The sequence below is a fragment of the Phocoena sinus genome, chromosome X (assembly GCF_008692025.1).
Source record: "Phocoena sinus isolate mPhoSin1 chromosome X, mPhoSin1.pri, whole genome shotgun sequence".
In the NCBI taxonomy this organism is placed as follows: domain Eukaryota; kingdom Metazoa; phylum Chordata; class Mammalia; order Artiodactyla; family Phocoenidae; genus Phocoena; species Phocoena sinus.
Genome location: NC_045784.1, coordinates 110,543,691 through 110,570,501, shown reverse-complemented (window position 1 = coordinate 110,570,501; position 26,811 = coordinate 110,543,691). Strand labels below are relative to the sequence as shown.

General features: G+C 52.7%; 2 protein-coding genes across 16 annotated transcripts in view; one reads left to right on the top strand and one right to left on the bottom strand.

Moving 5' to 3' along the window:
• Window positions 1-11,118, top strand: part of ELF4 (E74 like ETS transcription factor 4) — a 48,272-nt gene extending 37,154 nt beyond the window's left edge. For 3 of the 6 annotated variants that reach the window (XM_032619108.1, XM_032619106.1, XM_032619107.1), the window contains exons 3-10: window positions 980-1,151; window positions 1,566-1,658; window positions 3,020-3,211; window positions 4,075-4,158; window positions 4,235-4,427; window positions 5,112-5,489; window positions 6,330-6,888; window positions 7,506-11,118. In XM_032619108.1, the coding sequence (XP_032474999.1) occupies window positions 980-1,151; window positions 1,566-1,658; window positions 3,020-3,211; window positions 4,075-4,158; window positions 4,235-4,427; window positions 5,112-5,489; window positions 6,330-6,888; window positions 7,506-8,000 (2,166 nt within the window). In that variant the 3' untranslated portion in view covers window positions 8,001-11,118. Of the gene's footprint in view, window positions 1-979; window positions 1,152-1,565; window positions 1,659-3,019; window positions 3,212-4,074; window positions 4,159-4,234; window positions 4,428-5,111; window positions 5,490-6,329 lie in introns of all 6 variants that reach the window. The other 3 variants (XM_032619111.1, XM_032619112.1, XM_032619109.1) reach the window with 3 other exon arrangements.
• A 3,700-nt stretch (window positions 11,119-14,818) lies between these two features.
• Window positions 14,819-26,811, bottom strand: part of BCORL1 (BCL6 corepressor like 1) — a 61,420-nt gene continuing 49,427 nt past the window's right edge. For 9 of the 10 annotated variants that reach the window (XM_032620206.1, XM_032620212.1, XM_032620204.1 and 6 more), the window contains 3 exons: window positions 21,399-21,476; window positions 20,172-20,325; window positions 14,819-16,867 (listed from right to left, as the gene is read on the bottom strand). In XM_032620206.1, the coding sequence (XP_032476097.1) occupies window positions 16,585-16,867; window positions 20,172-20,325; window positions 21,399-21,476 (515 nt within the window). In that variant the 3' untranslated portion in view covers window positions 14,819-16,584. Of the gene's footprint in view, window positions 16,868-20,167; window positions 20,326-21,398; window positions 21,477-26,811 lie in introns of those variants that run through there. The other variant, XM_032620211.1, reaches the window with a different exon arrangement.

The following is a 26,811-nucleotide window of genomic DNA, read 5'->3' as shown; positions in this document are numbered from 1 at the left end:
CTGAAACTCATTCTTTTTTTCATGAAGAAGGAACTGACAGCCTCATGAAAGAAAATTTGGAAAATACAGACAAGTAGAAAAGAAAAAAATCACCCAAAGTCCCACAACCAGAATATAATTATTATGAACATCCTGGTATATTTCCTTCTATTCGTCATTTTTAAAAAACACTTGTGATCGCACTCATTTTTTAAATTTAGCTCTGTTTGATTTTAGAACAACTATGTCCTCTGGGGGTCAAATTCTCATCCCAATAATTTTATCCACTCCCAGGGATGAGCTCTTGGATACATATTTTTGACTCCCTGAGGTATCTCCATTTCAAGTATCTCAGTGGTACCTCCAACTCACCATATTCAGACACTTTCTCCCTTATCTTTCTCCAAAAACCTACTCCTCGTCATTCTGGGTTCCCCCTTAACAAGAACAGTATCCCCATGCACCCACTGAATGAAACTGGAAATCAGAACCCTCTCCCCCATCCAGGCAGGGACTAGGCCCTTACCTTCCTACCTCTATAATGCCTCTGTTCTTCTGTCTTCATTCCTACTCTCATCACCACAGACTGAGCCCTAAGATGTTCACAATCTGAGCCCCTAACCCTGGTACCCAACCCTGAGCATAGGCTGAGTCCCTCGCCCTTTTTGCCATTGACGAATCCTTTCCCACTGGCTTCAGAATGAGCTTTATCCTTCTCATAGACTGAGCACTAACCCTGTTCACCGATTAACCCATAACTACGACCAGTTAGAACTGTCTGCCCCTGGTTGAGTGCAGCTGGTACAGAGTTAACCCATCTCTATTCATTAAGAACCCACTCAAAGCATCACCTAGTGAGGTTGGACCCACAGCAATGTCATGCCCTACAAAGGACAGCCCCTGAGGGATCCAAGAATTAGGAATTGCAAGAAGGGTCAGTACGGAGGGCTTCCTGGGAGAGGCGGGTGAGCCCTGAACCAGATCCCTCTCTTTTCCATAGCTGGAAGACCCCTCAGTGTTCCCAGCTGTGATCGTGGAGCAGGTCCCCTACCCCGAATTACTGCATCTGTACTCAGGCCTGGAGCTGGACGACGTTCACAATGGCATCATAACAGACGGGACCTTGTGCATGACTCAGGATCAGATCCTGGAGGGTAGTTTTTTGCTGGCAGGTCTGTTTCCTTCCTGGGCAGAGAAGGTGTGGAGGAGAAAGGGGTTCTGTCTTCAGGGAACAGTAGTCCACAGTGGCTTCTAGTGACCCCACGCAGCCAAGGTCAAGGCCCCCAACAGGTGGAAATTAGATGGGGTGATTAGGATAAGCAGGAGGTAATACCACTTCAGGGAGGAGGAAACCACCTAAATGGATTCATGATCTCCTGAGATGGAGCGGGACAGTGAGGGGAGACCAGCTGGGATGGGTGTAGAGAAAGGTGGGGAATCAGGGTGGGCGGCGCACTGGTCCCCTCCCGGCTGCCCCCGGGCTCCTTAGCTCCATTCTCTGAGCTGGCCCTGGTTGTAGCTGCATCCACTGCCCTATGCCCTGAGGGAACTTTTCTTCTCCCCCATATCATGGAACCCGGCACCAGATGACAATGAAGCAACCTCGCAAACCATGTCAACCACTGAAGTCCTGCTGAATGTCGAGTCTCCCAATGACATCCTGGATGAGAAGCAGATCTGTAAGTTTGAACCCTGGCGCCTTAGGTTGAAGCAACACAAAATTCCCTTAAAAATATCACATCCGTGTATTAGATTCTCAGGGACATGTGTGCGCACCCACACCCACCCATATACACGTGCACCCGCCCTTTGGCTGTGACTGGAATGGGAAGGGCAGGAAGGCGCCGGAGACAAGCAAAGATGGCCAGGGTGACTGTTTGGGTATTTTTTTTTTCTAGTTTTTCAATTATGGTAAAATACACATAACATAACATGGGCCACCTGAAGCATTTTTCAGTGTGCAGGTCTGTGGTATTAAGTACACTTGTTATGTTGTGCAGCCACCACCATCCTCTCCAGAACACTTGCCACCTTGTAAAACTGAAAGTCTGTCCCCATGAAACACTAACTCCCCATTTCCCCTTCCCCTCAGCCCCTGGCCACCACCATTCTACTTTCTGTGTCAATGAATTCGACTCCTCTAGGGACCTCAGATAAGTAGAAGCTTACAGTACTTGTTTTGGAGGGACTGGCTCATTTCACTTATGTAATGTCCTCAAGGTCCATCCATGTATAGCATGTGTCAGAATTTCCTTCCTTTTTAAGGCTGAATACTATTGGCCAGGGTAACTTCAGGCCCCTCTGCTGTCTTGCTGAGCTCCCAGGAAGACTGTGCAGGGTGTGGCCTCTTCATCCCTTTGCTGTTCTGGGAGGTTGGCCCCTACCTCCCCCGATGGCCCCCGAGGCAGGCTTCTCCCTCAGCACCCCCAACGCACTTGCCGCGACTCCACAGAGGGTTCCTGGCCCCAACTGCCCCTTCCCGAGGAAGCACTGGAATACAGTGGGGGAAAGGAAGCCCTGAAGCTGCAAATTCTGAATCCTAGCATTCCTAATCCCGACTCTGTCACTAATATTCATTCAGGATTCAACAGATATTTTCTGAGTGCCTGCATGTACCAGGCATGTGTGACCAGCTTGCTGTGTGACCTTGGGTACATGCTCTGCCATCTCTGGGTCTCAGTTTCCTCGCCAGAAAAGCAGAGGAATTGGGCTAAATGCTGTCTAAGGCTCCTTCCGGTTGTGAAATGAGTAGATGACTAAATCAAGGTGGCCCTTTTCCTTGGGTGTCACCTGGAACTTCCCCACCACCAGCAGTGTGCTATAAGCGTGGCCGCCGTGATTGGGGCCAGCTCGTGCCCACAGCTCTGCAGATGTTTCCTCTCCTAGTGTTGTGAGACACGGGAGGCGTTTTCAGGCGTATCCTGTGTCTGGGGCCGTGGGGAATGGCGCCTCGCCCCGCCCCGCCAGGAGCCCACTGTTCTCTTGAGCACTGGGAGACCATGCCCTGGGCCGCACCCACCTCAGGCCTTTCTTCTTGCAGTCAGCACCTCCGAAATGCTTCCAGACCCGGACCCTGCTCCAGCCGTCACTCTGCCCAGCTACCTGTTTCCTGTCTCTGAGCCCGACGCCCTGAACAGGGCTGGTGACACTGGTGGCCAGGAGGAGTGCTGTCTGGAGGAGAAGGTCCCCAGAGAAGAAAGTACCAAGAAGACTGGAAAATCAAAGAAGAGACGTAAGAGAGAGAAGGGAGGGGGGAGAGGGAGAGTGTTCCTTTAGGTGGGTGGGCAGTAGGAGGGGCTCAGGGAGACCATACGTAGGGGTGAGTGTCGGGGTGAGGTTCACAGACACATTTAAGAGAACAGCTCTCTGGTGTGGCGAGATGGACAGAAAGTCCTCCCTTCTGGAAAGACGGGCCCCATCAGGTGGCCTGCCCAAAGCCTGACATTTCCCAGGCCACCCCCATCTGCCCAGCAGATATGTAAACTCTTAAAAACCCAATGATCCCCATGGGTTGAATCCTGTACTGAGTGTTCAGACACCAGGCTTGGCCCCCTGGCCAGTCCCTGGCCCTCTGGGGGCCTCTGCCTCAACCCGTGCTCTTATCTTCCCTCTCGGAGCTTACGGAGCCGAGACCATGTATGGGAGAGGACTTTGGGCTTTCCCAAGCCCCAGTGTTATTGATTTACTCAGGCGATGGCTGGTTGATACTGCCGTGTCCGTGCGGCAACCAAACCCTGGTGCCACACTTATCCACACCACAGTCACGCCTTTAGGCTGCCTTTTTGTTTCAAAAATTAGGCGAGGCAGATTCTGATCTTCTAAAGGTGGCGCATCGGTAAGCACTCCATTGCCCACACAGGAGCAGTGTTCTGCTCTACCTTTGGGGCCTGAAAATGAGGGCTGGCCATTGGGCAGGTGCGGGCACCTGAAGGCTGTGCCTGTGGAGAGTGACCCCGGGCCTCCCGACCTGCCTCTGCCTTGTCTGCCTCATCACCCTAACTTGGTGGGCGCTTGGGCCCTCCCTCCCAGGAGCCGCCCTTCAGCGCTCACCCTGGCTGGGCTCAGCCTCACCCTGCTCCCACCATCCCCCCACAGTCCGGAAGACCAAGGGCAACCGCAGTACCTCACCCGTCACTGACCCCAGCATCCCCATTCGGAAGAAATCAAAGGATGGCAAAGGTACGGCGGGGAGGCAGGTGAGGCAGGTAGGGAGCCGGGGGGCCCGGGCGCCCCCTCACCGCCTGCCACTCTGCAGGCAGCACCATCTACCTGTGGGAGTTCCTCCTCGCACTTCTGCAAGACCGGAACACCTGCCCCAAGTACATCAAGTGGACCCAGCGAGAGAAAGGCATCTTCAAGCTGGTGGATTCCAAAGCGGTGTCCAAGCTGTGGGGGAAGCAGAAGAACAAGCCTGACATGAACTATGAGACGATGGGACGGGCACTAAGGTAGGAGCCACTGCCCTGAGGAGTCACCAAGCTCTTCCTTCTGTCCAAGGAGTCCCGTCGCTAAGGGGCCTCCGATTTTCCCTGAAAAGACTGGGCTCTGGGTGGTGTGTAAGTGCCTCGCTCCTGTGGCCTGGGTCACCGGGACGCTCTTCCGAGGAGGGAATTCCTGTGACTCTCCCGTTTGCTTGCCCCCCAGCCCATTTCCCAGGTCCCGCCTGGGAGGGACAGTCCCCTTCCTCTTGCATTTCTGTCCTAGCCTTTTATTCTTTTTAGAGCAGAAAGAGAACTTTAGGGCCCCCCATCCCCAAGAAGGGCTTCCTTCATATTCTGCAAGCTAGGGGTCCAGGAAGATGGGCCTGACTTACCCACGGTCGGTCTCTCAGGTTGGGGGACTGCTGAACCCCCATCGTCCACCCCACCCATCCTTCATTCACCCCCGTCCTCTGCCCCAAAGCAGGATGGGGGTCAGCATTTGAAATCCCTGCTTGTGGACCCTTTGAGTCATCAGTGGGGAGATATCAGAAATTTCATAAAAGCCTTCCAAGTCCGAGAGTTGGCCCTACCCCTTCCCTTGCCCTTGGGCTCCTGTCTGGCTCCCCGACCAGCCTCCACCTCGTGCGCACCCTGCCCGGGAGGGTGGTGTGTCCCTGGCTCACCCCCCGCTTTCTGTCCCGTGTCCCACAGATATTACTACCAAAGAGGCATCCTTGCCAAAGTGGAAGGGCAGAGGCTGGTGTACCAGTTTAAGGAGATGCCCAAGGACCTGGTGGTGATTGAAGACGAGGATGAGAGAAGTGAAGTCCCAGCCACATCCCCTCAGGCCTCCACTCCCTCCACCTCATCCAGCAGCACCACCCGGCGAGCCAGCTCCAGGGTATCATCCAGAGCTGCCCCGCATGGCAAGGGTGCCACTTCCTGGGAAAAGCCAAAGATTCAGCACGTTGGTCTACAGCCATCTGCGAGTCTGGAATCGGGACTGTCTCTAGACGAGGAGATCCCCACTACCTCCACGGTGCTTGTCTCTCCACCGGAGAGCCAGGCCAAACGCACCAAAGCTGTGAGGTAAGTGCACCCAGGTCGTTCCAAGTCTTCCCATAGTACCTCGTGGTGGGGAGCGTTTTCAGCTTCTTGCAAAGCTCCGCTCTCTCTCGGGTCTCCTGGGACCCTTGTGGCATCCCTGGGAAGCCAGTGGGACACTTGGTTAAAAGAGGAAAAGTGACTTGCCTGAGGTCACACGCCAATGTAACGGCCAAGCCAGCTGTTGACCTGGGGTGCTTCTCTTGCCAGCTGGGGCTGTTTCTGTTACCCCAGAGTGCTCCCCAAGCAGCCACCGGGAGCCTCCACTCCTGGGCCCATCCCCCCAAGCCTCCTCCACTCCAGAAAAGAGGCAACATCCTGCCTTCCTCAGGCCCTCCAAGCCCACCAGGAAAGCTCTTGCTACTTCTTGTCCACACTAAGGTGCCTCCAATTTTCCGTGGAAACTTTGGGCTTCGTCTGGCTTATATGTATGTACCTGTCACTACGCTGGTGTGGGCCACAGGGATGCTCTTCTGAAGAGGGACGACAGTAGAGTGGAGCGGTGACAAACACGAGCTCTGGAGTCAGAAAGCCTTGATGTGTCCCTGTTACTAGCTGTGTGGTCTAGGGCAAGTTACATAACCTCTCTGTTCCTGTTTCCTCACACAGTAAAATCAGATTGTTAATCTTATTCGACTCATGGCTGATCGGAAGATTGAGTGAAATCCTGCATGCCAGCCAGTTAGAATGATCCCTGACCTTTACTAAGTGCTCAACAAACGGTAGCCAAAGTGACGACAAAGAAAACGCCTTCAGCTCCGTTCCTCCTGTGCCCTCCTTCTGAGCCTCCTACCTGAACCAAATCCGTTTTCTATTTCTCCTCAGTACTTCTTCAGTGCCCAGCAACATCCACCTAGGAGTGGCCCCTGTCGGGTCAGGCTCGGCCTTGACCCTGCAGACCATCCCGCTGACCACAGTGCTGACCAACGGGCCTCCTGCCAGTACTACTGCTTCAACCCAGCTCGTTCTCCAGAGTGTTCCGCCTGCTTCGACCTTCAAGGACACCTTCACTTTGCAGGCCTCCTTCCCCCTGAACACCAGTTTCCAAGAGAACCAGGTGGCAGCACCAGGGGCTCCGCTGATTCTCAGTAGCCTCCCCCAAATTCTGGCTGGGGGCAACTGTCCGACCAATCCAGCACCACCCTCGGTCACAGGGGCTGGCCCAGCAGGGCCCAGCTCTCAGCCCCCCGGGACTGTGATTGCGGCCTTCATCAGGACTTCCGGTGCCACAGCAGCCCCTGGGGTCAAGGAGGGGCCTCTGAGGCCCTCCTCCTATGTACAGGGCATGATGACTGGGGCCCCCATGGAGGGGCTGCTGGTTCCTGAAGAGACCCTGAGGGAGCTCCTGAGGGATCAGGCTCACCTTCAGCCACTTCCAACCCAGGTAGTTGCAAGGGGTTCCCACAATCCGAGCCTTCTGGGAAACCAGACTTTCTCTCCTCCCAGCCGCCCCACTGTTGGGCTGACCCCGGTGGCTGAACTTGAGCTCTCCTCGGGCTCAGGGTCCCTGTTTACGGCTGAGCCTAGTGTGACCACATCTGGGAGCCTACTGACCAGATCCCCAACCCCAGCCCCCTTCTCCCCATTCAACCCCACTTCCCTCATTAAGATGGAGCCCCATGACATATAAACGGAGGGCTTGGGGGGAAGTGTGACCCACCAGGCAAAGTGGAGCAGCATTTGTATATGGACTTCCTCTAAGAGAGCCTGACTGAAGGAGTGCACCTGCCCTTATATTTCAGTGGGGGGTCAGTACACCACACCCCCGTGCCCCACCCCTGCCCGGCGTCACCATGGCCAAGACAGGCCCAGTCGGAGCATCCCTGGTGTCAGACCACAGCTTTCAAGAGCACTAGGGGCTATGTTCTTGTCGGGGTAATAGGCTGACTTGGTGACGGAGGGCAGACCTCCTGAGACGTCTGAAGCCAGGGCTGGGGTAGGGGCTTCGTGAGAAGAGTCTTTTTGCCTGACTGTATTTCACCATCTTCTTTCCCTCCACAGAGTACTTACTATCCCGTACGTGAATATCTCTGTATGTATTTGTGTGTACTCGTGGGTCTGTATCTCCATTTCTTTGGTGAGGACGGGGGTGTAGCTGTGAGGTCTTCAAGGGTGTGTGTCTCTCTGTGGGTCAGCCACAGAGATGGGGAATTTTCTGTTTTAAGGGAAAGCCTTCTCCGGTTCCCTTTGTACAAACCAAGATTCGGTTGTTCTGAGCCTATGGGGTACAGGTTGGAGCCCCCACATCTGGAGAGATGTCACAGAGCTGGAGCAGGTCCAGGGGAAGAGACCTTCGATGAGCATGTGTGTTGGGGAAGACGCTTTCTTCCTGGGGTCAGCCTCTTTGCCCACCAGTCATTAGCCAGCAGGCCGGAAACATCAGCTCCCCAGAGCGCTTCGCTGAAGCGCCCCTCCAGGGGCAGACCCAGCCACAAAGTCCCCGGGGGGAGGGGGACTAAATTAGCTGGATGTTTGCGCCAAGGGCTCAGGCTGTAACACCAGCCTCCACGGGCGCCCTGCCCTGCACCCCGAATCCTGGCTTCCCTCTTGATTAATTTTGCCCCTGCCGCTTCCCTGCTGGCAGGCGGGGCCAGGGACAGTCGGATAATCCAGTAGTGGTGTGCTTTGGGCCCACCTCTGTCCCCGCTCGTGCCTACTTGCTGCTCAGCCTACTTTCTACTCCCCTCACAGGTCGGTCCACCCAGCCACTTCCGCGACCGCTGCAGCAGACCACCTCCAGTGGGCCGCGGCCCCTGACCTCCAGCTTTCTCACCTCACCCTGATTCCTCCTCCACGAAGACAGGAGCCAGCAGCTGTGAGCTCCCTGTTCCTCCTGTCTCTCCATGTGCCTTCCTTCCATCTTTCCTCTTTCTGAGAAGGGGTCAGCCAATTTTCTCTTGAAGTCAAGCCCTCGGCCTGGGGCCTCCATCCCGTCCCCTGTCTCTTCTGTGAATTCGCTTTCCTCTCTCCGCCACGTTTCAGAGCCAGCCTAAGAGCTCTAATACGTCAGCCTTGGAAACAGTGATATTATCTGGTGAATTTGGTTAATGTGAATCAGTGCCTCAGGACCTTTGCTATGTCCCTGGCACAAAACCAGCCACGTGACCTAACTACCTCCCCTGGTTGCCCTTCTCTCTCCTTCTGGTCGCTGCCAAGCCCATTATCGTCCTCTTGTTCTCCCTCTTCTCCCCCCAGGAGGGAAGCATACATGGTTGTGCAGGTGTATTTCTCACACGTCTCCAGCGCTTGGCGTTAACGTGATGTTTTTCTAATAAAATCAGTTTATTATGACCATTTCCTGGTGGCGGAAAGTAAAGCATCTTGAAGAGGGTCACCTTTAAAAGTAATTTTGGCACAAAGGTGCCACGTGGGTTGAGACTGGCCCTGCCCCCCTCACCCCAACCCCATGGAACTCATCATACGAAGGTCTTCTTCACACTTCTTGGCCCCTGTGAGCCCTCACAGCACATGACACTACTTCCCAACCCCTTCGGCACTAGCTGGGCTCATCCGAGTTCTCCGTCACCCTCTCTCTCTGTGCCCGTGCTGGCTCCACATCTACCACTTTACATGTGGGTGCCCCCAAGGGCCTCATCCACCCTCCTGGCTCCAGGAGGGCTCTTTGGGTTGGGTCTGAAATCTAGAGCTTCAGCCCTCACTCTTCTCCTCAGCTTGTGGCTCACATTTCTAGCGGTCTGCTGGACAGTTCTACCTGGATGCCTGTCAGTCCCTCAAAGAGTGCCCCTCTATCAAAAATGGATTTTTGAAAGTCCTCCACACACACAAAACCTTTCGAAACAAAAAGGCCATCATGACTTGCCTGTTTCTGTTAATGGTGCCACCATTTTCCTGACCTTCTAAGCTTGACACTTCAGAGCCAGCTGATGGCTGCGTTCACTTGACCCTGTCCCCTCCCCATTTCGTGAACTCCAGCGCAGTTTGCCATTGTCTCTCAAATCTGGCCGTTCTTCCACATTCCCAGCCTAGCTCAAACTCACTCAGAGCTTAACCCCCTCCCCAGACATATTGGCAGCCCCCCAGGGTGATCCGACTCAGCCCCTCCAATCTGCCAGGGCACCACCTCTGTTCTTCCTCTGCCAGGATGCCTCCAGGTCGGGGTGACACTCAAAATACTTAACCTCCGGGTTTCCCTGGTGGCGCAGTGGTTGAGAGTCCGCCTGCCGATGCAGGGGGCGCGGGTTCGTGCCCCGGTCCGGGAGGATACCACATGCCGCGGAGCGGCTGGGCCCGTGAGCCATGGCCGCTGAGCCTGCGCGTCCGGAGCCTGTGCTCCACAGCGGGAGAGGCCACAACAGTGAGAGGCCCGCGTACCGCCAAAAAAAAAAAAAAAAAAATGAACCTCCAATCTGTTCTGAGCAGCTGGGCATTAACCCTTTATTTTCTGAATCGTGAGGCAGTCCAGGGGTCCTGGAGGAGGTGTGGGGGAGCACTTGAGGGCTCAGGTCAGCCGTTCCAGAAGTATTTTGCGCTTAGCATCAGCTCTGTCTTCAGACAAGTTCCCAAGTCTTTGACCTTCTGGCAAGGCCCTTCACCATCAGGGCCTGACTTCCCCAGTCGGCTCAGCATTGCTTCCCTGACCTGTGTACTACTGCTCCAGTCAAAGGGGTGGATTGGCTGGCCTTTGAATGTGCCTCCGTTGGAGTTTCCCACCTCTGTGCTTTTGCTTTACTCGCTTCTGCTCAACCGGAATGGTCTTCCCACCCCGCTAGTACCAGTTAAGTTGTATCCATCCTTCAAGTCTTGGTTCATGGAAGCTGCCTCCCCAGACCAGTTTTGGCAGTTTTGGCAACTGATTGTGAGCAGCCTGTGACATCTCCTCTGTAATAATCACAAACTGTTACTTACGTCCTCAATGACCTGAACCTATTTAGTCTCCCCAGTTACCTTCTGAGGGGCAGGGGACTGTATCACCCAAAGAGCAGGGCACACTACGAAGCAACTAGTGAGCATCAGCGGACGGTTACTGATTGAGCTGGTGAGAGATGGGGGACCAAAGTTTGAGGTAGGTGACCTCCAACCTCCCCTCTGCACAGGCACTCACCCCAGGTGCTCCACTGCCCAGGGCCTGCCCTCCCTGGCTCAGTGCCCTCATGGTACCCTCACCCCCCCCCAGCCTTAGCATCCAAGAGTTGTTACTACTTTGAACATCCCCTGCCCCTAAAGAAACTTCCCTGTCCAGTTTCTTTCCTACTCGAAGTGTTAAATTAGCTAATCTGATAAACTAACCTGTGCTGATATAGTTATGGGAGAGGGCTAGAGGAGAGCCTCAGGAGACAGGTTCATTTCAACCAGGGTCACGTGGCAACAACATCCCTGCCTTTGCAATGGTTAATAGAGTCAAGAGACTTGCTCCTCACCCCCAGCAGCTGATGCATTACTCCCTCCTCTGAGCTCCCACAGCACTTTGTATATACCTCTTATTGTAGCACTTAGCACATGGTAGCTCCTTAGCTATGTGTTTATGTATGTTTCCCCTCCGATAGACTGTGAGCTCCTCAAGGACAGGGACTGTGTGTTAGTCACTGATGTATCCCCAGCGCCTAGCACAGTGCCTGGCACACAGTAGGTGCTCAATAAATGTTTATTGAAAGAATGAATGAGTCCTGTTTCTAACCACGGGAATTTCAGCCCTATACTAAGGCAGGCAAGACGGGTGAGAAAAGGACAACCCATACTTGGGGGCTACCACGGCTTTTTTCCCCTCATATAGCACTGCAGGCACCTGCCTCCCTTGCCCACGTCTGCGGCCACCCCAGGATAGCGACAGCAGGGTCCACAAGGAGACCAAGACTGCTTCCAGCAGTGCCTTGCTGCCACCAGGTGCCCCGAAGACTCTGAACTCCTGCCCTTTTCTGCTGCCCCCTTCCTGGGACAGACTCATCACTATTTCCTCATCCCTGGGTGGGACTGAGTGGTAGAAGCGTCAGGCCCTGTGGGAGGGGCGGAACAAGAAGGTATTCTCACGATCGTAGTCTTTCTGACCCCATCATGTATTTTTAAAGAGGCGGTTGCCTCCTGCTCCAAAGCCGCTGGATCCGAGGTGAGTGAGCTCATTCCCCTCCGGCTGCTCCCAGGCCTGGGAGGCCAAGGCGGTCGCAGCCGGTGAGAGCCTCGGCCTTGGCACCCTGCGTCCAGCAGGTGGCGCTATGGAGCCGGCGCAGGCGGGCGGGTGACCCAGCGGAGCCCGGGAAGGGAGAGGCGGCCAGGGCGGGGCGTGCCGCTCTTGGCGGAGGCGGCCGCGGCCGGCACCTTCCTCTGCCTCTGTCCTGACCCTGCGCCCCAAACTGTCCCTGGGCGGCTCCGGCCCCCACCAAGGCCTTCCATCGCTCAGTAGCTTGGAACTTTCGCCCCGGCCCCCTCCGCCTCCCCCTCCCCTTTCCAGGGGGAATTCAGCAGTCGAATGAATGCCCTCTCCCCATTGGCCGGTCGCGCCCTGGCCCCGCCCCGCAGCCACCCACCCCCAGCCTCCGGGACTAGCAGGTGAGCACGCGGCGGGCCTGGCCTCCTGCGCCGGCCGCCACTCTCGCACGGGCGGCGGGAGTGAGACCGGGCCGCCGCCCCCAGCCGCGGGGCGCCCGGCCTGGCCACCTCCCCACCGCGGCCTGCGTTTAGCTACACTTGCACGCACCGCCGCTTTCAACCTTGAAATCGGAGAGTGATCGAGGCACTCGCGACAGCAGTCTGCGCGCGGGGGGCCCCGACCGCCCGCGGCGTGAGCCCGGGTTCCTGGGAGGCGTCCGAGTCCGTTTGCCCAACGCTGCAGCTTAGCAGCCCGCCTCGCCATGGAAACCCGTGGTCTCGGGGAACACGTGGAGCCTGGCCCGCCCTGTTGCGGGGTCCAGAAGGCTCCAGCACTTGGCCCCTCCCCCTGGGAGCTAAGCAGGCCGCCCTTGGGGCGGACCTCATCCTCCGCAAACCACACACGCACTTGTCTTAGCAGGGACGGGACACAGTAAAGCACCCAACAAGCTTCCCCGGCACAGGGTAAAATATGGAAGGGGCAGGAGCTTACCGCCCAATTCCCGCCCCCCCCCCCCAACCCAAATAGATCGCGGGTCGTCCTTTCTCGGAGTACGGAGACTTGAACAGGGCCTCCCTCTCAACGCTGCACCCCAAAAATGAACATTCTGGTAAGACCATCATTAACTGTAAGCTCGTGACCTCAGCACGTAGGAGCAACTAACTTCAGCTAAACAGCCATGTTTACTCAGTGTGATTCTCTTCCGTCGGCAGTAAATTGAGCCCCATTTGGCAGATGGAGTAATGAAGGCTCGAAAGATTAGGTTCTCTCTCACCCGAAGTCAGCCTAGATGGTAAGTGGTGGGCTGGCTCTTTCCCCTAGGCCGCACTGAAAGGGTTAGATCACTTAATAAGAGGCCATCGTCCTCACCCCAGTCCAGACCAGGGATGCAGATTTACCTCCTGCTTTATGGGATTCACAGTCCGTACCTCCTGCTTTGCTCTTCCCTCTCTGGCAGAAGGGCAGTGAGAGGACTCCAGAGAAGGTGTGGGGAAGGGAACCCAAAAGCGAGAAAAGAAACTGCTGTTTGGCCCCGCTTTTAACTCATCCCCTTTCTCATAAAGGGGTGTGCACACCCACACACCCCAAACACCCATGGCTGTCCACGGGTCCCCAAAGGACTATCACCTATTCCTTTGGAGTCATTCGGACTTTGCCCACAGCATGTCCCTCCTGCCCTAAATGGAAATCCTTACAGCATCCCCACGACTCTCCCTTCATCCTTTCTTCTGAATCTCAAGGGATCACCTTTTCCCCTCCCTCTGCCTGTCCTACCTCCAGCACATTTTTACCAATGTATTAAAAGGAAAACAAAAAAAAATACTCTGTCATACCTGGTTTAAAGAGTTCCCATGGTTCCCCATCACTTCAGGCAAAAGTCAAAGCCATACTCCGTGGCATGGCTGGCAGGGCTCCTACACCCTCCTCCCCCACCTGTACCTTCTAGCTCCGGTGACACTGAAGTGGGTTGTAGTTTCCTGCACATACTACCCTTCTTTGTCTCCAAGCCTGTGCTCAGATGTCTCCTCAGTTCAAAGATTCTTCCCTACCACCCCTAATTCCCATTTTCCTACTTGTCAACTAGGCATCACTTCTGAACAACCCTGTGCCCCTGCCCATCCCTCTGAGCTCCCATAGCATCCTTGGCTTAGCTGGATCCTTGCACTCGCCACATGGCCTCAGGTGTTGTTCGGGAACCCGAGGCCTCAGGATCAGAAAGTGGGTAAGTGCAGGCTCACAGATCACTCCCGGGGCTGGCTGGGCTCCTGTGAGCCAGACGCACAGACCCCTGGTCTGTACGCTGATACGGCTCTCCAGAGACTGCAGCCACAGTGAGAGGTCCTAAGAACATAGCTTAAAAGGGCCTCATCCCAGGCCTGCAGGCATCCCGTTCCCCTCAGACAATAACGGGCTCATTCTGGAGCCAGCAGTCAGAAGGAATTATAGCTTCTACCACTGTTTTTCAGAAGTAGGGAGAAAAGCTGTAAAATCCAGGATGGGCATCTTGCCTCCACAGTAGCGGGGTCTTAGGAAAGCAGAACCACAGAAAGACTGCAGTGGGTACGGGGGCAGGGGGCACACCGGCATGACAGTGAGGGCAGTGACAAGACCATGAAGTCAGCTGCTGACACCGGTGGCCCAGGGCAGGAAAGAGAGCTGGCAGGCAGGTGATTTCCTTGAGTTAAAGAGCGGCATCCCTCACAGCCACCTAAAAGGTGGTCCCTCCCCGCATCATGCTCCTGCTGTGCACACCCCCCGGGGGGCCAGACCAACGCACGTGCTCAGTTCTCCCCACTGGCCACCCCCGGGATTTGCCCCGGCCTTTCCTTTCCTCTCCAGATCTCGCCCCAGTGACCCAAATGCTCGCCGGCCACTCCACCTTGTCCTCATTTGCTGTGCCCATAAGGACCCAAAACTGCAAAGCGGGATCAGGGCTTTCCCCACTGACTTCTTGGGGACGCCCACCTTCTGTAACCACGGAAGAGCCAATACGGGGAGGAGAGAAGACAGGAGACAGAAGCCCTGACACAGGTTTTTCAGTATGCAAGTGTTTTTGACTCCACAGCCAGTTGCTTAAAATTAAACATAAAGGGCAGCCAGAATACACACCCAAATGCAAAAAAGTAAAGGCAAACATAAAATAAACCACACAATACCATGACCCCCAACAGAACCAAAAAATTAAAACCCCAAAAAACCCCTCATCTTTATATATATATATATATATATATATATATATATACATATACACATATATATATATATATATATATTTTTTTTTTTTTAGAAAGGGAGAACAACTGTTCAAAACCAACTGGGCAGTATGGTGGGGGTGGGGAGCAGTCCTACAGAAGGGGGCCTAGAACTTCCCCCTGGGGACAAAGAACAAACACAATACAAAGAAAATAACCACCAATGCTCCTGCAAGGGTCAGGAGTCTCCAGAGAACAGATTGTCCCATCCTCAAACTGGCTTTTTTTTTTTTTTTGCCTTTTTTTTTGTCCTTTTTTTTTCCATTTTCTTCTTTTGTTGTTGTTGTTTTAGCACCTGTACAATAAAACTGTACCATCTCCAACCAGAGCTGGCCATAGGGAGGCCCTCCCGCCTTTGGATGGCACATACTCTCTACAAGGATTGTTCGGAAAAATAGCGATTGATAGAAAAATAAGAACAAGAGTGGGAAAGACAACGCCACAGAGGGGGCCGGGACAGGGAAGCAGCCCAAGCACCTCCCCCTCTCTCCACGAACAAACTCAGCTCCGGAAGGGAAGCCTGGTAGGGCCACACACTCAGCCCCAGGTCCCCAGGCAGGAGTGGAGGCCGGCAGGAGACCAGTCTCCTGCCCTCATCTTAGGAAATAGCTGAGGCCTGGGTTCAACATCTGGCAGGCAATCCCAGAACCCTCTGCAGATTCCAAAGGAGAACAGGTGGGGGGCAGAGGGAGAATGAGGGAGGAGAGAGAGAAGAGAGAGGAAAGGGGTGCTCTGAGTCAGGCAAGGGGGAGAGATGGGGACAAGGGTGGGGAGCCGAGAGGCTCAGTATCCAGGGAGGCCGGGGTCGCAGGGGGGAAAGCTGCAGGAACAAACCCATACTGTGCACTCTGAGGAGGGCAGTGAGGACAGCAAGGAGGGGGCTACCTTATCCTTCAGACCCATTCTCAACTCTCCTCCATAAGAGTAACTCATTAACCCCTTACTCCCATAATCCTCCCCTCCCCAGTAAACACTAATCTTGAGACAGCAGGGCTGCTGCAAAGGGCAGGAGGGTGAAACGGGAAAAACTGGGGGAGGGGTGAGCACCAAAGACTCAGGATTCACCCCCCACCCCCCAGACCTGGGCCAGCACCAGCCACCATCATTAGTCACAGGCCAGTGGCCCCCCCCACCCCTCCCTGCCCCCTCCCCAGTGGTGGAAAAAACCCTGGGAGTAACTTTTTCGGAGGGAGGGAACAGCTTCAGAGCTTAATCGAGAAAGACAAAGAAAGGAGGTGAAGAAAGTCCCTCAATACAACAAGTTGTCTCAAATCGTCACAGTGATACAGACTTATCAGAAACCAATGAAACAATACAAATTAAATACTAATAAAATAAATACTATGGAAGACAAAAGAACACAGGGGAACAGAGGGGGCGCTCAGAGATTTGGGCTCTTCTCTTTTCTCCTCCGGACAGGCCGTGGCCACCCAGGGCCCAGGTTTGGTCTTGGTCACACACAAGGAGGCCAGTCCAAGGGACCCTGGCGCCACCTCCCACCACCCCTGGGACCTCTTGTCCTCAGACGTGGAGTTCAACTTTCCACCCCCGTCACCAACCACAACAACAATGACGATGACAGGGAGATGAGAACTAACTGTAACCAAATTAAAAAAAACAAAAAAACAATCCAGTCACTAATGCTGGCATTGATAAGGCGGCTTCTTGTTGGTCCGTATTATTGCCTCTTTCTGCAGTCTGGTGCTCGGTGGGGGAAAGACATGGGAGGTGGGGGAAGGGTGAACTTGGGAGGAGAAAGAAGAAAAGGGAGGGGCTGTTTTCCCGGTCAACTGTTCCAAGGCTGGAACTCCACCTCGGACCCTAGGAGCCGAAGCAGCTCCGCCTCGTACCGCACCAGCTCCACAGTCTCAGAGGAGCCTGGGGCGGAGGTGGCGTCCATGCCTCCAGGCCACTCGGCGGGGGTCAGCAGCTGACTGGAGGCCACCTGCCGGTAGAACTCGGCCTTGGGCAAGGTGGCGATTTCAAAGTGCGGGAACCGAGCCTGAAAGATCCTCGAGGAAAGCTTCAGCCTCTTCAGGACGTCGGTAAAGAGAAACCAGTTGCAGGGCCTAGAAAAGGCAAGAATGGGAGTTAGGGGAGGGGGCCAAGGGGACGGGGCGGCGGGGGTGGGGTGCTGGGAGCAGGTGGGAGGGCTGCCGGTCTGGCCACCCTCCACTAAGCCACAGATCCCATGGGTGTAGCGGAGGTGAATATTTTCTCCTGTCCCCTACGTTGGCAGGCCCAGCTTTCAGCTAAATGGCGAGCGCTCAACCCATGAGTGGTGACCTCTTCCAAAAACGGGGAGCGGGAGGGAAATGGGCCTTCCAGAACCTAAAACTCTGAGCAGGCTTCCCCAGGCCTTACCCGCACCGTGACCTGGAATTTACCATCTGCTGGGACCAGTTCTGCCCCCAGCGATCCCTGCCAGCCTGTCTGGTTTCCCTTTCCTGTTCTCACTCCTGCTTCCCCTGCCTCCTTGTTCTCCAAGATCTTCCCCGGCAGAGGGGGAGCCGTGGAGAAAGGCCTAAACTGCGGGTAATCCAAAAGGCATTTCTCTTTGGCTCTGGAATGCATTAGACAAGTTTTTTCTCCAGCGGAGCACCATCATTTCTGCAGGGCCGGAGCTCACGTTACAGCTACAGCCAGTCTGACTTTGCTGAGCACACCCGACTGGGCGACAGCCTGGGGGCAGTCAGGAGGGGGGCTGCTAGGCTGGCCCGGGCCAAACGCTTGCTTTGACTAAACCACGAGGAAACGCTGCATCCCCATGTCAGTGGTCCCTGTTTCCAGGGCTGTCCCTCCTCGCCATTCGCCATTCCACTGTCCCACTTCCAGCCTTTACCACTTTTAGCCTGGACTATATTGCATCAGCCTCCTAACTGGTTTCGCTCTGCCAAGAGCCACCCCCCACCCACCCTCACTGGGTCCTCTTATTCTTCGTTTCCTAAAAAGAATATCGGACCTTTTCACTCGCTCCCTAAACCGCTTTCAATGGATCCCCAGTATCTCCAGCAAAAAACCCTTCCAACTCTAGCATGATTATCATGCAAGACCTCATTCAAACACGACCCCATGCAACCCCTTCAGCCCTGTCTCCACCCAATCTCCCTCTCTCTCTCTCCCTCTCTCTCTCTCTCTCTCACACACACACACACACACATACACACTGCACACTGTATCCCCATCCCACCAAATGCCAGCCATTTGATGAAGGACTAGCCCTGTTTTCTGAACTTGAATGTCTCAGTGCCTTTGCTCGTGCCACACCCTCCATCCTCCTCTCCTCCCTGGCCCAGTGCAGACTCCCTGTCACCCGTGAAGCCTTCCCCCGATGTAACCGGCTGCTCATCCCATCTTCCACAGTCTCGTGGCACTTGGCTTGTACCCTTATTATAATACCTGTAACAGAGCCCATTTCAGAAAGAATATACAAGAAATGTAAACCGTGGTTCTCTCTGTGGCACAGAAATGGGGACTTGGGGTGGACTGGAACTTTTATTTTTCACTTGACACCCTTCTGAACTGTTTGAGTTTTTTACAATAGTAAATCTGCTTAGGAACTCGGTCTTTTATTAGAGTTAATGGTATACTTGTCTGTGTCCTCTATCAGACTGGAGATTCTTTGAAGGCCAGAGCTGTATTCTAGCCCTCAGGGTTTGACCTGGTACAACTGTTTAAGGCATGTTTCTGGAATTGAATGTTCTGTACAGCACCTAAAACTTCTACCCAGACCCACAGTCCTCATCCCTAAAATGCGGCATTTCTTCCAAATGGCAATAACCTCTGTCATCTCACACAATCAGGGAATGGGGTGTTCTGGGTTAAGGGAAAGGGACTACAGATGCCAGACACTTGGACATCGCTTTCCAAGAATGGAGGAAAAACCCCCTCAGAACATTAACATTGGTGATCACAATTCAGTCTTGCTTTGATGAGTCAGAAGGCACTTCTGAAAGCCACAGGGCCTCGGAGTCATCATTCTACACACACACACACACACACACACACACACACACACACAATTTCTTTAAGAACATAAATGTTCACATCGCGCTGTAGCCGTGTGGAAGGGCAGATTCAGAAGTGGCGCTGGAGGATGTAACATCAGGAACACCAGCTCTGCTGGTACCAAGCTCTCAACGGAAAACCTGCCTGCCGCCCAGCTTGCTGAGTGGTGCGCGGCCCTCGGTTGCCCCGTGTTCTGTCCGCACCTAAAGCACACTACCCCGGTCCTTTTACTGCCTGGGGCCCAAGATCCTGTTTCAGAGAAGGAGGTGCTGAATACTTTGGAGGAATTAATTAACTGTGCAATACTATATCCCAGAGGCCCAGCCCCGCCCTCAGGGATCAGCTTATGCCCAGAAGAATAAGGACCAAAAGCCCGTGAAACTTGATCCCTACTAGTGTCATCATAGAGGCTATTTTTATTCTTATCGGGCCAGGGGGGAAGGGATGCAAAGAAACTGTGGTCTAGTGGTTAGAGTCGTCAACTGAGGGGCTCCCTCAGAGGGTTCCTAATCCATTGCCCCCTCCTCCCCGTCTATCATGTGCACTTCATGTGCTTTCATTTAAAAAAAAATAGGGTCTGATATTTTAAAAATAGATATCAAAGAAAAAGTATCCTTAAAAGTGTCTGCAAAGGTATTTGAAATATGTGAAGACACCAAGAAGAGGACACTTAATGATGGAGGCCAAGAACGAAAGGACCGTGTATCCTGCATCCTCCTAACCAGTTCAGCCACGGCCCTGCAGGCTGCTGAACTCCCTTCTGAATCATCAAATAAAGGTTAAACTGGGTTCAGTCTAATGCTAAGTATCAAGTATATCCTAGTCTCTGAAAAACGGGTGATCCTCGTTATAATATGCACGGTAATCTGAGAGGACAGCAGCCACGCCATCATCTCGCCAACATTAAGGCAATGAGAAACCAGCCTGTGGATTACTTAAGGACCCCGGTGGCCCCATAGCTATGGCAACCATATGTCCCGGCTTTTCCAAGAATCTCAATTTCAAATATTCTGTCTGGCTGTCCCCAGAAACCACAAAAATGTTCCAGAGATTCTAATAGTTCACCAGCCCAAATATCTCCCAGATCATCTCTTACACCCAGGAACAGGGCAAAAATCCTTCAGAGAGTGAATCGAGATTTTGGTTTTGCAAAACACACATAGTCAATGTACCTAGAGCTATTCTGAACGTATCTAATCTGGGCTGGAAAGTCAGGCTGGACTTGGTCATATATTATCTTTCCTATGCTCTAGCACTTGTCCTCCAGGTCTCAGCTTCCTTCTGGAGAACTCCAGCATTCTCAGGGAGGCGGGCCCTGGCCCGGGGTGCTAGTGCTTGGTCCTCATAGATCTCTCAAACACTCACCCGCGGGACACTGACACCTGGAGGTTGTAGCAAGGGAGAAGAGGCTTGTCTGAGAGCTCAAACATAAAATCATCCCCATCCACGTCATCTCCTTCTTGATCGGAGCTCCCAGGAGGATTATGTAGGAGGTCACAGGCAAACCCGTCTTTTTCCTCTGTAAAGACATCACACAGGGAATTAGGACTTAGCTACATGCATAAGACCAAAGAAAAGAAATGCTCCAACAAGATAAAGAGGTGTGGCGGTGGGTGATCAGACGAACAACCAGATCCCCAGTCAGGGCCAAATGTCTCTGATCTCATGGCTCACAGCCTTGGGAGGGCATGTGAAAGTTCTAGCCCCGGGAGGTAGTACTTTGTGGCCAGAGATTCCTTATACTCTTCCACCTTTCAACCGGAAAAAAGCAAGGTGGTGTGAAGGATACACTGCCCAACTGTTGGAGACAGAAGCCTGAAGATGTCATCGGCAGTTGAAGGCAAGGGAAAACACCTGCCCTTCAAACTGCAGCTTTCCCAAGCCACCAGACTGCCTGCTGGCATCCCCAGAAGCCCGGAGGGGGCTCAGCCTGTTCCCTTCCCCAGCCGTGTGTTCGGGTGTGGCCTGCCTCTCCTGGTCCAACTTCCCCCAAGCTTAGTAGCGGGTGCCTCCCTCGATCTGCAGCCCCTGGTCCAATGGGTGAATGCCGGATGACGGCCACAGAAAAAGGCTCACTGCTCTTCCAACAAAGGAAAGCTCGGGCCAGAAGGCTAAGGGCTTGGGAGACAGCAGCTATCATCTCAGAAGCCCTGTGTGCATCTTGGGGGCAGGGTAGGGAGGGAATGGTAGCTGCCAGATGAGGGGCTGGGTCCCTCTGGAGTGTGAGCAATACCAGAAGAGGTGACAACACACACAGGCGCTTCTGGCAGGGTTAGGACAAAGCAACGGAGGAGAAAGGGACTTGGAAAAGAGAGAATTTTTAAAGTACCCAGGGTGGGGAGTGGTAGAGGGCTAATGACGGATGGCTTTCTCCAAATCAATGGCATCTCCTGGTTTCGGCCAACAAGTTCTGAGTCTGGGGGAGGCATGGGCTAGAGTGTGGGCTGAAAGGGCCTGTAAGCTACTAACGGGTGAAGAAGGGCTACCTCCATTAGGTCACTCCTGGCTTTGAGAAGAATCAGTGAAACCCAAAGCAGATCCCAAACCTCTGAGCCATAGACAAGGGTGGGAAGAATCCCACTTAAAGCTTACCCAACACAGAACTGCTGTAAAAGTCCCAGGAAACGCCAGGATCACCCTCTGCCCGGCCCTGAAGATCCGAGAGGTGATCTGACGAAAGAAGAGAGGGAAGTGAGAAAAGGAGGTAGGCTAGAGAAGGAATCTAGAAGCAAAGTATATCCATATGGGGTTAGGAGAATGGGAGATGGAAAGGAAGGACCACAAGAGGGGCTGGGAGCGACCCAAGAGAAATCCGCTTCCTGCTATCCATCAGAGGTTACAAACCAGCAGCCAACAGCCAGATCTAGCCCGCTTACTGTCTAGGTTTTGGCCCAGTGTTTTAAACCCCTATAATTTAATTAACTTCTAACATTTTAAAATTGGGAAATTTCACTTAAAAATTTGGATTTCCAACTTTTCTTGAAAAAAAAAAAAATCAGGAGATCTGGCAACACTGCATCCACATTCCTACATGTCAACAGTTGGCTGGAGGGAGAGGCGACATGTGCGTTCTCCAATTCAGCAGGCCCCACCCAGCCTGCTCTGCTCTCTAACACGATCAGCCTGAAGGCATTTAGGCCTGCGACCCCTGCTTCAAATGATGTAGGGAATTACTCTGCAAGCAGAATCCTAGACCTATCCCAGGATTTCAATTCCCTGTTGGTCACAATGTTCATATATCCAATCGCGATCTTGCCAATTCAAAGTAAGATGAGGAAGCATAATTCCTTCTGTTTCGTCTTTGAAAACATGGTAGGGAGGGGAATGGCCAAGTTTATCCTCATGAAAACCTACTGCTTCCACGCCTAGGTATATACCCAAAAGAATTTAAAAAACAGGTATTCAAATAAAAACTCATACGCGAATGTCCCACAGCAGCTCTAGTCACAATCTCCAAAAAGTGGAAACAACTCAAATGTCATTCAGCTGATGAAGGGATAAAAAAAATGTGGATAAACACTATGGAATATTATCCAATCCTCCATTAGGAGGAATGAAGTACTGTTACACACTATAACATGGATGAAACTAGGAAAAAAGGAGGCTAAGGGGTTAGGACTCAGTGTGTGTGTTTTTTTTTTTTTTGGCTGCACCACATGGCTTGCGGGATCTTAGTTCCTGACCAGGGATTGGACTGAGGTCCTGGCAGTGAAAGCACCAAGTCCTAACCACTGGACCACCAAATTCTCCCAAAAAACCACATTTTAAACCCTCTGCTTACTTGATCTGAGAACAGACATCAGGTCACCCCCTAGCCTCCTTGTTCCCTAGCTAAGCATCATCTAGGTGAATTGTTTCACCTCTCAGCCCCACGTGGACAAAAAGCAGGTTTCCATGACAAATTCAACTGTGTCATCTGCGGGCACATGGCCCAGTGGTTGACAAGCTGATTTAGCTGTGACACCTGGGCAACAGGACAGGAGAGAGTCCAAAGGGCACAGGTGAGGTGAGAGTGCCCCCTGAAAACCAAATCCCAGGAGGAAGTTGGCAGCTACTCTTAAAGGAGAGAGCTAAGCTTCCCAGATGGAAGGCACCGCCACGGTCCAATATACCTTCCCTTTGGGTTACACATTCTATCAGCAAAAATGCCCATCAGCTGTTGTGAGCTACTGAAAGAAATCGTTTTTTAGCAACCTTCTAGGAGATGAAGGGTTTCTTCCGAGAGGAAAAGGCAGTCAGAGAGAAGCATTCAAGTAATGGCTGAGCAGCCGGAGGGGAAAACCTTTCCTCATGTACATTAGATCTTTTGTGCATTCTATGAAAAAACTCTGAGGTCACGGCTGCCAGGTTATTTCCTCTTCTGTACCCTGTGCCATTTGGGAGTTAGAAGTAATTCCTTCCAAAGGCCTCTGTCAGGTAGGTGTCTATTCTGTGCCTAGCCCTGTGCTAGGTGTCCTGGAAGATAAAGGAATGAGATCGTAAGTTCCCTAAAGGCAGGGTCCACGTCTGTCCTGTTCATCACTGTCTCCCTGGTACCAAAGCCCAGGTGCCTGGCACACAGTAAGAGCATAATAAACACATGGGGAAAAAAGTGGGCGGCGGGGCAGAAATTACTATAAGGCGAGACTCTAAAGTCATGTGCTTACTCAGCCTGGGTCCGGAACATATGCATTCAAGTGACTGCTGTCCCCCACACAGGTCACACGAGGACTCCATCAGAGCAGCCCTCGCTCACCACATTCCTGGGGCTCTTCTCTTGGAGCTGCCTTCAGAGACCCCGGCACACTCCTCTAATTTTCCTCGCTGGCGACAGATCTTTGTCATTTGCGGGTGAATTTGCCTTTTTGAGACAGCCCAAAGTGAACTGGCACAGGCAAAGATGCCAAAGTCGGAACAGGCCCACGAGTGGCATACAAGAGGAACCATCAAGGTCTGCTTGACGGGGCAGCTTCGAGGCACGTTTCCTCACACGTCTTCTCGTACAATCAGGATGAGGAGTGATTCCTTTTCCCTGATTCTCCCTTGCCTTCCCCTTAACTTTCAGTTCTTTCCGCTTTCCTTGCCTTCAAAAAGAACCCTCAGCCCAGCAATCCCGCTCCTAGGTATATACCCCAAATAACTGAAAACAAACAAATACTGAATCAAACAAATACTTGTTCACGCGTGTTCACAGCAGCACTAGGCACAATTGCCAAAAGGTGGCCACAACCCAAATGTCCGTCAGCTGATGAATAGACAACAGAAAATGTGATCTATCCATACGAGTGGATATCATTCAGCCTTAAAAACATGCCACTACGTGGACAGACCTTGAAAACATGACGCTACGTGAAAGAAGTAAGACTCAAAAGGACCCATACTGTATGATCCCATTTATATGAAATGTCCAGAATGGGCAAATCCATAGAGACAAAGTAGACAGGTGGTTGCCAGGGGGCTGGGGGGGACGTGGTAGTAGAGAGCAACTGCTTAATGGGTATGGGGCTTCATTTTGGGGGGATGAAAATGTTTCGGAGCTCGATAGAGGTAGTGGTTGTACAACACTGTGAACACACTAAACGCCACTGAATTGTTCACTTTTAAATGGTTATTTTTATGTTATGTGAATTTTGCCTTGATAAAAAAAAATTTTTTTAATTACTCAGTGTGAGCCGTGACCCTGGCAATCAGAGTTTCTCTATGTCCCAGGGTCCCATCGTACCCCTCCCCATCTCCTCCAACCAAGTCACCAGCTGAGGGACATGAAAGGAGAGAAAAACAAAAAACAAGCAGTCTTCGACATGGGGTCATATGGCTGAGGTCTCTGGCAGGAAAAACAAAAACCTGTGATTCAGTGACCTCAAGTGGTAAATTGCTAACCCTTTCATCAGTGGAAGGAAAAGCAGTCCTGATACTTCCTCCAATGCCCCAACCCAAACTGCAACAATTCCCCCCAGCTCCCACATTCTTTCTGACAGAGGACGAAAAATGAGTCTGTTTTCCCTTGGGTAGGTTGGATATTATTCTTTTCTTCAAAGGGTCAAAGGGAAATCAGTCACATGCCTGCCTGTAATCTGGCCCAAGGAGGAGGTCTTCCAAAGGCCTCTCAGAAGGTTTGGATGGCTTGGTGTTCCGAGCCCAAGGACGAGAGAGAAAAGGTTCACTGTCTGACCTCCAGACAGTGTTAAGCCAAGCCAACGTAGGAAAGTCCACATTTTCAACCCACACGATTTACCAGCATCTTCTGCTTTACAGAAGAATTCACTACAGGACACCATCCATTTACATTTAAAAGAGGATTTGATTCCCAGACTTTTCCAGAACAGGGGACTTGTACAAAATGAGGATGCCCTACATGAGGCACAACCCTGATAATCTCTCTGGCTCGCCGTTTCCGCCCTTTACACCCTACAGGGACTCGCCTTCATTTGCTGCCCAGTGGGATCTCCACTAGGGGAGGAAGAAGACAATTAATCTATGGAGAATTTGGTCAGGCAAATGCTTGGGGATGAAAAGCAAAAAGCTTCTTAACTACGTCGGCCAGACAGGCAAGGTAAAAAGAAATCCGGAAGTCCACACGGAGGCATCTAGGTGTAGGGGCCTCCCTAACCCTCAACCTCGTGGTGCTTCCTGCAGCCACTCTACCCAGTGGTTCCTTGAGATTTGGGGCAGGGGAGAGCTATGGAGATGAAAAAAGAGAAATACCCGGTTCAAGGAATCAAAAAGCTCCTGGTGATGGTTGCACAACATCGTGAATGTACAAAATGCCACTGAATTGTTCACTTCAAAATGGTCCTGTTAGGTGAGTTTCTCAATTAAAAACAAAAAAAAAAGGCAGTGGGGGGGTACTTCCCTGGTTGCGCACTGGTTAAGAATCCGCCTGCCAATGCAGGGGACACGAGTTCGAGCCCTGGTCCTGGAAGATCCCACATGCCGCGGAGCAGCTAAGCCTGTGCGCCTAGAGCCCGTGCTCTGCAACAAGAGAAGCCACCGCAATGAGAAGCCAGCGCACCACAGCGAAGAGTAGCCCCCGCTCGCCGCAACTAGAGAAAGCCCGCGCGCAGCAACGAAGACCCAACGCAGCCAGAAATAAATAAATAAATAAATAAATAAATGTTTTTTTTAAAAAGGCCCTGAGTAATACTTCTCATCCCCCGCAAAACAGCCTTTGGCCTCAAGTCCCTCCTCCAGGTGCCTGCCTCCCCCGGCTGCCAAGGTCCTAGCCAGATTGAGCACTTTCCCTAACAGCCAATCAGAGCTCTGTCTTCAATCGGCACTCAGTATTTGCATGGAAAAGAGGTGGCCCAGTTTTAACACTCCTTTCAGCTCCTGGCTCCCATTATGAAGTTATAGCTCCATGCCCATAAAGTTGAGAAACAATATCAAGATTTGAATGAAGGTGCTCAGCCTGGACAGGCTAGGAAGTGCCAGAATTAAGAAAAGTCTTTTCTTGCGTCTGCAACACAGACTAGCATTCAAGTTAGTTTAAGGAGGCATCAAAAGGCTTTCTAGTAGTTGGGATTAGTTAACAGACATGAGAAGAAGAGAGAAAAACGTGTTTATTTCTAATTTTGTAACTACTTAAAATGGTTTCAACATTCAAACTCCTTGGGGATTTTGGAGAAGGGGTCCGGGAAGAACAGACTTTGCTTCCGACTGTGGTCAGAGACAGCTTTATTTGGACCCAGAGGACCCCAAGCCCTCAGGAGGGCAGTCTCTAGCCCAAAGACACCCCTACATGAGACCTGCTGATCAAAGGAGAGCTTCGTGCAGCGCTTTTATCATGTTGAGATGCTCTGGATGGTCCCGTGTGGCAGCTTTTCCTGGGAATTGTGTGGAGTGCAGACAACACGCGTGCGCGTGGAGGAGAGTGCGTGTGGTGCGTGGGATGCAGGAAGAGGCCACAGAGGGTGGCTTGCCCCGAGCCCCGGTGATGGTCCAGCTAAAGTGAACAAGAGTCCTCACTGGCCCAGAACAAATGCCTGAAGGAGCATCCCCAAGGGGCTCCACCCCTCACAGACAGGGG